The 9,682-nt window shown below is 43.4% G+C and overlaps 1 protein-coding gene across 1 annotated transcript; it reads right to left on the bottom strand.

The window, feature by feature from the left end:
* Positions 1-100: 100 nt before the first annotated feature.
* On the bottom strand, positions 101-9,292 carry APEX2 (apurinic/apyrimidinic endodeoxyribonuclease 2). The gene is made up of 6 exons (XM_081321823.1): positions 9,093-9,292; positions 7,745-7,828; positions 5,670-5,850; positions 3,329-3,475; positions 2,272-2,341; positions 101-1,737 (listed from the first exon to the last, which is right to left on the bottom strand). Exons 1-6 carry the CDS (start codon positions 9,211-9,213, stop codon positions 757-759), a joined length of 1,584 nt encoding a protein of 527 aa, XP_081177949.1. The 5' UTR covers positions 9,214-9,292; the 3' UTR covers positions 101-756.
* Between the last annotated feature and the right edge of the window lie 390 nt (positions 9,293-9,682).

Here is a 9,682-nt window from a genome sequence, read left to right as displayed (position 1 = left end):
CTGACTACACATAGTACATCAAGCCCTAGTACAGTATAAGTCACAGCTGGCTGAGTACAAAGAACACCCTAAGATGTAATTCCGTTTACCAAGGAACAATGTGAAAGGCTTACCCAGATTACAACCTTATTTGCCACACAATTGTTTACTGGGCTGCCAATTAATAGGAACATCCAAAATGGAAAGCTAACATAAGATCAGCAAATAACTAGCTCTGGAGAAAACAGAGCAGAAAGAATGGGTAACTCTAGTGGAATTATTTCAATGAGCTGTGAAAGTGGGCAGAACTTTGTTTTCAAAACTAAAATTGACCCTCCTGAGATTTGACCATGATTTTACTTTAGGTTGGCCTCTCTACTTGAAATTCTCCGGCCACAGGAGATGAGGGATTTAGAACCATTTAAACAAGCTTTTCAGAGAACAGAACTTCCCCAGTTTACAGAGAAAAGGGTGTTTTTTTCTTTGTTTTGACCAAAGATCTTTATCAATTTTTTAAAATGTGTTTTCTACAAAGGATAGTCATTTCCCAGCAATGACAAAAGATTTAAATTTTTAATGGGGCAACCAGGAAAAGAGGACTGAGATCAAAAGTTGCCCGAATCCTTTTAGAAGTTCCTGCAATATAAAAGAGCAGAAAAATCTGCATCCTTGACCTCATGTAGCCAATTGCAATTACTCATCCCAAGTCAAATGGGGTACATAGCACCCAAAACACAAATCAGACTCAGACTACCCTTGCTCTGCTCAGGAAGTGCCCTAGCTGGCCCACAGGAAGTAGTCACACCGTGCACAGGGATCCGAAGGCTTCCCCAGAGGCCGGGCACAGACAAAGAAACGTCGTCCACAATTTGGCCCTTGTTTCTTCACTGTCCGCAACACACAGGGCTCCTTGTGGGCCTTGCAGCGAGGTGTGTGTGCAGGGCCAGGTAGCAGTGACTTCCACAACACAGACTGATTTTGCGTAGAGGGGAGTGTGTTTTTCTCACAGTTTATAGCTGCCTTGTTGGTCACACCCTTAGAGGGTGCCTTTGGACTCTCAATAGGTATCTGGGCTACCCCTGAGACTTCCTCCACCCCACATTTATCAGCTATCCTTTCAGCGCTCTCCACAGTAGGCCGTTTCCCAGAATCCTCTGCTGCTGCCCTCTGGACCACTTTCAAAACTGACTGGCCCCTTCCATCATCCACAAGCTCAGCATCCAAGGATCTAGCTTTGAAGAAGCTACGCAAATCTCCTTGCCCTTTCTGTGCTGGGCCGGTCCACCTTTTCTTTAAATTCCCCAAGGCAGTTCTCTCCACTTTGCTCCGTTTCTGTCCCTTCTCAGGCAGTTTGGTCTGTTCCACTTTTACCAGAAACCGGTTGAGCTTCTGTTGGGTGCCCGCAAACTCAGGCAGGAACCGGGTGCAGAGCGGGGGACACCGTGGGGCAGACAGGCAGGTACTTTTGAGCACAGCCTGGACAGGACAGTGGTCAGAGCCCAACACCTCTGGCATGATCTGGGCATCGGTCAGTTCCAACAATGCCAGAGCACGGTCAGCCAGGATGTAGTCAATGCGGGTACCGTAGTTAAGATGCCGGGATCCTGTTACGTTACACCAGCAAGTGTAGGCTTCTTCCTGACTCGGGTTCAGAAAACGGAAAGTATCAACAAAGAGATTCTCATTCTCAGAATCTCTGCCAGGCTCCCAGAGAAAACCGTCCAGCCAGTGGCGCCCAGGATGCTCCTGGAAGGATTCCTAAAGGTCAGAAGAGAAGCAGGCTAGTTTTATGAGATTAAAATGCCTTCCATGTATCATCCAACTGGTGCAAGATTTTGGTACCTGGACTTCAAAATGGGGAGGATCATATCTCCCATACAATGGCTCTGGTTGCAAATGTGGCCATATTTTAAGGTTTACAAGACCAGAGTTTCCATCTCCTCTCCAACTCAATGTGGCAGGAAACTGTGCTGTTGGGTTTCAGTAATCATGGCCAGAGGAGTCTCAAGGGCTGTAAAAAAAAAAAAGAGGGGGGGGGCGGAAAGCCAGATGCAGGCCTGGGGCTATAAGCTGCACTCCCCTGGATTGTAATAATTGTACAATTATTGTACAATAGATCCGCAATATTCTATCTATTTACTGTACATCCAGACTTTATTACTTTAATAACTCAAGGCAGTAAATATTTTCCTATTTTCCCACAACCAGGAGGGCTGAGAAAGCGACTGGTCCAAGGTCACCTAGCCGACTTCCATGCCTAAAGTGGGACTAGGACTCACGGTCTCCACTTACCAAGTCTCCTGGGTCACAGTGATCGATGGGCCTGTGTGCAGTATTGACGTCTCCCAGGATGATCACATGGCTAGAGGAAGGGAGGAAATGTGCACAATCAAAAACTGCAGCTCCATTATCGGGTCTGCTAGCACCACTATAAAGCACAGCTGAGGTCTCAGAAGCAGGCAGCCGTAGCACTGAGAAGTATCAGAAAATAAAAACTCACTTCCAGATGCAAGGTAGCTTACTTTGGAGGAATATACTTAACATCCACTTAAACCAAGTGACATCTTTGGTCTGTGCCAAAAAGGGTCAGATTTGCAACGCTTTTCCTAGGCTTCAAATACATCTCTTTTCTACCATTTTTCACCCAGCATTTCTGTTGCTGAAGATAAAAAAACTAAAACATGGAGCTTTTCTTTTACAAAGCATGCCATAACTTCCATTCCTTCACCTTAATGTATAAGAATGGACTAAAAACCTATCTGCCCAAACCAAGTCAACAAATACATATCTGAAAGAGCTCCGACATCTTTCCCAAGTTCTTAAAAAAACACTCCAAGCAAACTTACCCAGAATTTTGTTCACCTAGTCACCCACCTTCCTTCACACACACACACGATGGTGCTCAGTGCACAACAGGCACAAATAGTTTTTGCGCCAGAATTTCCTTAGAAAGTAGTCGACTTGCTCACGCCACTCAAAATCTCAGTATCTACAAATCTGAATAATCTGTAATGCATGAATCCCACTTAGTGAGCTGCATATAATTCAGGAGAAATCTGGGATAAATAGGCTTTGTCATATTTCATACTTGTATAATATGTATTTTGCTCAATTTATTCAGTCAAAACAAAAAAGCTACCTTAAAAAAGAAAGAAGTCAAAGGGATATTACAGGATATAAACAGGAACGAATATTTATTAAATTTCTCTTGGTTTTAGCAAACTCTACCGTTTCCCTGCAAAATAGTTCAACATTGTTCTCCTCTCATTGCGCAGAGTAGAAAGAATATTGCCTAGCCCAGCTCAATGCAATAACAGCAGCTGAATCAAGGATTTCACAGCATACCTACCCACCAGCTCTAAGAAGAGCTTCAGCCCGGGCTTGCAAGAGGCGGTAGAATTGCAGCTTGAAATCTCCACGTTCTGGCTTTTCAGGGTCAGCGCGAGGGCAATACACATTTATGACAGTCAGCAGAGTTTCCTGCTGTTCTGAAGTGCTACAACACAGAGAAAGTGTAGAGTTCAGTCCCCACCTCTCTCCATGCCATCCAATGATGCTCAGCCAACCGCACCTACTATGAAGAATTTAACCATTTTCAGCCCTTATTCCACTTTCTGCTACTGGAGGACGTTTCAAAAGGAGTAATATTTAGCATTTATACACCTCCTTTACTCAGCTTCACATCTTAAATACAAGCATCCTGCTGATCCAATCCCCAACAAATTTACTCCATAATTCTATTTTCAAAGGATCAACTGGAAAGTCCTCAGAAAAGATATCCCCAGCACGCTGCAACGACTGTATTGGTCCTCTACTCCTTTTGGTTTAAGCCACTATACATAAACAGGAGTCATTCTAATTAGGTGACCCTATCAACTGAACTGAAAAGGGATGCGGTGGCTCAGTGGGTTAGGACGCTGAGCTTGTCGATCAGAAGATCGGCAGTTTGGCGGGTTGAATCCCGAGTGCCGTGTAACAGAGCGAGCGCCTGTTACTCGTCCCAGCTTCTGCCAACCTAGCAGTTCGAAAGCACATAAAAATGCAAGTAGAAAAATAGGGACCACTACAGTGGGAAGGTAACGGCGTTCTGTGCGCCTTTGGCGTCTAGTCATGCCGGCCACATGATCACGGAGATGTCCTCGGACAAGCGCTGGCTCTTCGGCTTTGAAACGGAGATGAGCACCGGCCCCTAGTCAGAAATGACTAGCACGCATGTGCGGGGGAACCTTTACCTTTATCAACTGAACAATTATGATGGTAATGTTTCAGCAAGTTTAGTCTAGTAGTTAAGGCACCAGGATGGAAATCAGGAGACTGTCACTTCCAGTCCTGCCTTAGGCATGAAACCCAGCTGGGTGACTTTGGGCCAGTCATTCCCTCTCAGCCCAAGTCACCATCCAAGATTGTTGTTGGAAGGAAAATAGGAGGAGGAAGGAATATTGTGTGTGTTCACCACCTTGAGTTGTTTATAAAAATAATAAAGCTGGGATATAAATAAATAATGTTTGTTATGTCACATGGATGCTGGTAGAGTTGTCTGGGTTCGTTATTTATTTCCTGTAATGTATTTCCATGTATGTTGTCAAACTTACATTCTTTTTTGTGAGCTGCCCACTCAGCCTGAAGTCAAGTGGCAGCAAAGTTGAAGTAAGTAAGCAAGTATTATCATTATTACTATTATACGTGATGTCATTGCAACAACTTCTTTCCACTGGCACTCCCCAGCAAAAAGTATTGCAAATCAAGTTGCCTTTGAAACTGAAGGTAAAATATTATTATACAGTAATTACAGTAGCTGGAACAGCCCTAATCTCCATGAATATATCTCTAATTCTTCTTCCATGAGCAACACATAGGCTTATTCCATGGGTTATAATTATACCTTTGGCAAGGCAGATTTGCTTGACTGTGCCTTCAATGCCCATATAAAAGAATTCAGCACTATTAACCAAATCACATCTGGAGAGATGGCAGCCATTTACTCTTACATATGTAATGTTGAATTTAGACTGGTGTCAGGAGTTTCTGAGTTCATATTCACATTTGTATCTGCCCTCAGTGTGGAAGGGACCGCCACTCTCGAATTGGCCTTTTTAGCCACACCAGATGCTGCTTTAGGACCTTTTTCCAGAGCACGATACCATAGTCTCTCGAGACTGAAGGATGCCAACGATGATGATTCACATTTTGTGGGGCTGCATCATTTATCTATCAGACCTGTTAATCACTGGGATTAACCAGACGTACCTAAGTTGCATACCTCCAACTGACTCTCTGCTACCATCTAGTAGCTGTCTGAATTTGTGCAGGCTGTTTATGCCTAGAATTAACTCCCAAATGCCTGGTTTACAATCAAGGGTGATCCAAATTCAGAGTATGCATGAGCGTACTTATCATTTCTGTCAGCACTTCCTTAAATCAAACACATCTTTTGGGGGGATTATCCTACAGTCTTGCTGTGTGAGCCCAGAAAAAGGTAGCTTTTCAAAGCATTCACCAATAGATGCAACAAGAACACTCCTATGTGCTCCCAATATTCTCTTCCCCTTCAAATCCAGATCACAACACTGCCTTATTAACTACTGCTCTGTTAATCTCCATATCAGATGAGTTGTCAGCTTCCAGGAAATTTGCTAAGTCAGTATCAGCAACAGGTATTCCTTCTCCGCCTTTGTGATCCCTATCTTTACCATATGCGGTGGCGGGTGATCACTGCCCGGCCTTCACTGTCCAGGGCCTTGAGCTCATCAGCTGTGAAGTCCTCTGTGTTTCCATAACAACCGACTGCTCCACTGTGCTTGGTAAACAGCCCAGACAAGCCCTCCTCAGCTGCTTCTGGGGTGGCACTTGCCTTACAGAAGGTTGCAACACCTAGAAACACAGAAGGTTTATTTATTTATTTATTTATTTATTTATTTATTTATTTGATTTATATACCGCCCTTCTCCCGAAGGACTCGGGGCGGTGTACAGGGCAACAAAAATAAGAATACAGGATACAAGATTTAAAGTTAAATGATTGTGCCCAATGTAGTAGGTTAGTTAAAATAATGTTAAAACCCAAACCCATCAGGCCAGGCCGGCTTGTTCGAATAGATAAGTTTTTAGATCATGCCGGAAGGAGCGAAGGTCGGGGGCCATCTGGAGTTCAGCCGGTAAGCGGTTCCAAAGGATTGGTGCACCCACCGAGAATGCTCTCCCCCTGGGGGTCACCAGCCGACATTCTCTGACCGGTGGTACCCTGAGGAGGCCCTCTCTGTGAGAACGTACAGGACGGAGGGAGGTTGACGCCGGCAGTAGGTGCTCCCGTAGGTAATCCGGACCCATGCCATGTAGGGCTTTGTATGTCATCACCAGCACCTTGAATTTCACCCGGCAGGCAACTGGAAGCCAATGCAGCTCACGGAGCAGAGGTGTAATATGGGAGTATCGGGAGACCCCCAAAAGAACTCGCGCAGCTGCATTCTGTACCAGCTGAAGCTTCCGAGTGGATCTCAAGGGCAGCCCCATGTAAAGAGCATTGCAGTAGTCTAGACGAGAGGTCACAAAGGCATGAGTGACTGTACGCAAGGCATCCAGGTCCAGATAGGGTCGCAACTGGCGCACCAGACGAACCTGGGCGAAGGCCCCTCTAGTCACAGCTCCTATATGATCATCTAAGGAGAGCTGTGAATCTAAAAGGACACCCAAATTGCAAGCCTTATCTACGGTCATCCTTCATCTGAAAGGGCAAAAAGGCTATCTACTTAATCACAGGCCCAACATTTTCACTAACCACAGAAATCCTGAACAGCAACCTATATGCACAAAGCTATAATGCAGCCTTCACAGATTTTAGAGTGGCCTTTGATATAATTTCCCAGCTTAATCTTTGGCATAAGATTCTTCTGCTTATCTATTACTTATATGATCAGGACACGGTACAGCCCCCAGGGAAATTTAAACCAAGGAGGAGATTTTTGCTAAGAGAAGAGTTCAGCATGGATTTATTCAGGCACTATAATTATTTAGTCATTACATCAATCCTTTAATTGTCATGATGAACAACTCCTATCAACCACAAAAATGGTAGACAAGCATAGAACAATCCTGTTATATCCTGGCACAGTAAATTGGAAACAGAATGAAAAACAAGGAAAGACTTCCAAAAGATCTCTGAGCTTAGGTTTCAAGCATGAATTGGTATGCTAAAGGATGTCAATGAACAAATAGCAGCTAAAAGAAGATGAAAGAAAGGAGGAATATATTAAAATATTGTACAGTAGAGATGGCAACATCCAAGATGCCTTAGAAGATATGCTCTATTTACAAGGACCTGTAGTCCTAGAAGATGAAGTTAGTTCACACTCCAATCGTTACCAAGTCGGAAGGCTACAAGAACTGATGGAATTCCCATTGAAATATAGCAAGCAACAGAAAAAAGAATCGGTAAAGCTTCTAAGCAAGTTATGCCAACAAATCCGGCTACCAGATTAGAAGAGATCAATCTACATTCCAATGTCAAAAAAGGCAGCGTGTGCAAGAGTGTACAATACCCTAAATTTCACATGCCAACAACACAGAACACAGATTAGAAGCCTACACTGAAAAAAATATGTCACATGTTCAAGCTGGTTAGAGACATGAGACTTTTTCAGCCGTGCCTTCGAATCATAATTATTTCTTTACTCAGAGAATGACACTGTTTAAGGCACAGCAACACTCTGCTGAGAAGCTGTCAATCCAGGAATCAACTGGACTTGTCAGGATTACTAATCCATCAGTACCTGAATAGCCACTGCGAATGCGGCTGAAACTGAAGTAGGAGCTATAGCCCTCCACTATAGCCAATGGCTCCTCCAGCAGGTCCCCTGAGAACAAAGCAGAATTTTAGTGAGGAAAAAGATCAGCCTAGAGCAGTTTCTCCCAGCTTGGTGTTCCCAGCAGGGTTGAACTTCTCCTCCTGTGATCCCAGACAGCAAGGCCAGCAAGCTTCAGAGACAAACTATAATACACATACACACACAAACACACACACACTGCTTTTCTTTCCCAGTTTTTTAAAAGGGAATATTTTCAGCATGCTGAAAAGAATCCTAGATTAATTTAATGCAGTGATTGGTCAGCCAGCATATGGCTTAAGACTCAACATGGAAAAAAGTATTTTTAAAGCATCTAATGTAAAATTATGCAAAATTTCTAATCGTCTGAAATCCCAGGGACCCACGACAGTTTAAGGACTGAAAATGACTGAAACACAGGCACATATTCTCATGTTCAGCAAACATGTAAATGAGACATACATCAGGCTACTTTACTAAAACTAGACTTTGATTCCATTTCAGTATTGTGGTTGCTAGTTTTCTTTTACCTAAAAAGTTCAATCAACACTGAGGTGCTGTGAGAAAACAACAGCTCATTTCACCCTCATGTTCATCTGTTTTAATATTAGGGCAAATTTCACACTTTCCCAAGGGGAAATTAATTACAATAAATGTATCTTTTATATCCATAGTCAGGCTGAAATATGTCTCCCTTTACTCTCATTTATGGAGTATGCAAACAGTAAATACACATACGAAAAAGCAAAAGTAGCTACTGATATACAAAAAGAGGAAAAAATGTTTTATGAAACTACTAGATAACAAATTAGATTTCCCCCCCCCCCCAATTGTATCTCAAATGAGAGTTTCAAGCAATATAAGTGTTAGGAATTGTTTCTAATTTCCATTAAATTTCTGATTTCTATTGCCAAATTTGTGGTTTTGATCCAGCAACTTTCCAAATCTGAATTAGCCAAATCTCAAATTTGGGGATTGGGGCTGGATAGCCTTTGAGTTACAGATGGAGTTGGGTCTGCCATCTGCAATTTCCAACTACTGACCATGTTGTCTGAAGCTGACGCATTTGGGGCAGTCTCTCCTTCTCTGCAGATTCTTATATACTTCAATTTTAGACAGGATGGTTGCTAACCCGACAGACCCGTTTCCAGCCACTCATCCCGCCAAAGAGCAAGTGGTCAAGGCTGCAAATAAAAAAAAACCCCTAAAAAACACGGGGAAACCCTGCCACCTTTTGCATTTTAAACACTTGTCAAGCTCTGCTTTGCATGCACGTGGGGATGCTGTGACTCACGGGTTATCTTAGTCTCCTGCAAGCAAATAACATCCGCTCCCAAAGAATCCAGGAGCGGCCTCAACCCCGCCGACCCGGCTCCTGCCCGAAGCCCGTTCACGTTCCAAGTCACCAGCCTCATCCCTGCTAAGCGGGGCGTCTCGGACCCAGGCAGAGAAGACAAATCCTCCGCCGAACGTCATTTCCCACCGCCAAGCAAGAGGGTTTGTTTTGTTTTAATGAAATGGGCGTTCACTTCCGGTTCTATTTAGACTTATTGATGTGTGGGGCGGAAGTGGAAGGAATGGAGGAGAGCAGTTTGAAAGTTGGGCGTTCTATTTCGAAGAGAATGCACTTTTTTTTTTAAAAAAAAAATTTTTTTAGGGTTGTGTCTAAAAGAGAGGATTCAAGATTTAGAGTTCACTTTACAACATGTGGCATTACGGTCTGATCAATTATTGTTGCTAAACATGATTACAACCAGAATTTTGTTTTTTTTAATTGACTTTCATTTTTAACCTGTTCGTGGACGTTTGGAAACCTAAGGTCTGCTGCCTTTGAGAGAAAATTTAATCCCACTTCACACCTGATCGTTTCTTAATTTGGTTTGC

This window comes from Vipera berus, assembly GCF_964194415.1.
Source record: "Vipera berus genome assembly, chromosome: 2".
Lineage (NCBI taxonomy): Eukaryota > Metazoa > Chordata > Lepidosauria > Squamata > Viperidae > Vipera > Vipera berus.
The sequence above is the reverse complement of the archived record's forward strand: the minus strand, read 5'-3'. Positions and strand labels throughout refer to the sequence as shown.

Coding starts and splice junctions, on each gene's coding strand:
- APEX2 (XM_081321823.1), bottom strand. CDS start 9,213: ATGAGGCTGGTGACTTGGAACGTGAACGGGCTTCGGGCAGGAGCCGGG. Junction 2,342..3,328: donor GCTCTTCTTAGAGCTGGTGG/GTAGGTATGCTG, acceptor CCCTTCCTCTAG/CCATGTGATCATCCTGGGAG. Junction 1,738..2,271: donor ACTGTGACCCAGGAGACTTG/GTAAGTGGAGAC, acceptor TCTGACCTTTAG/GAATCCTTCCAGGAGCATCC.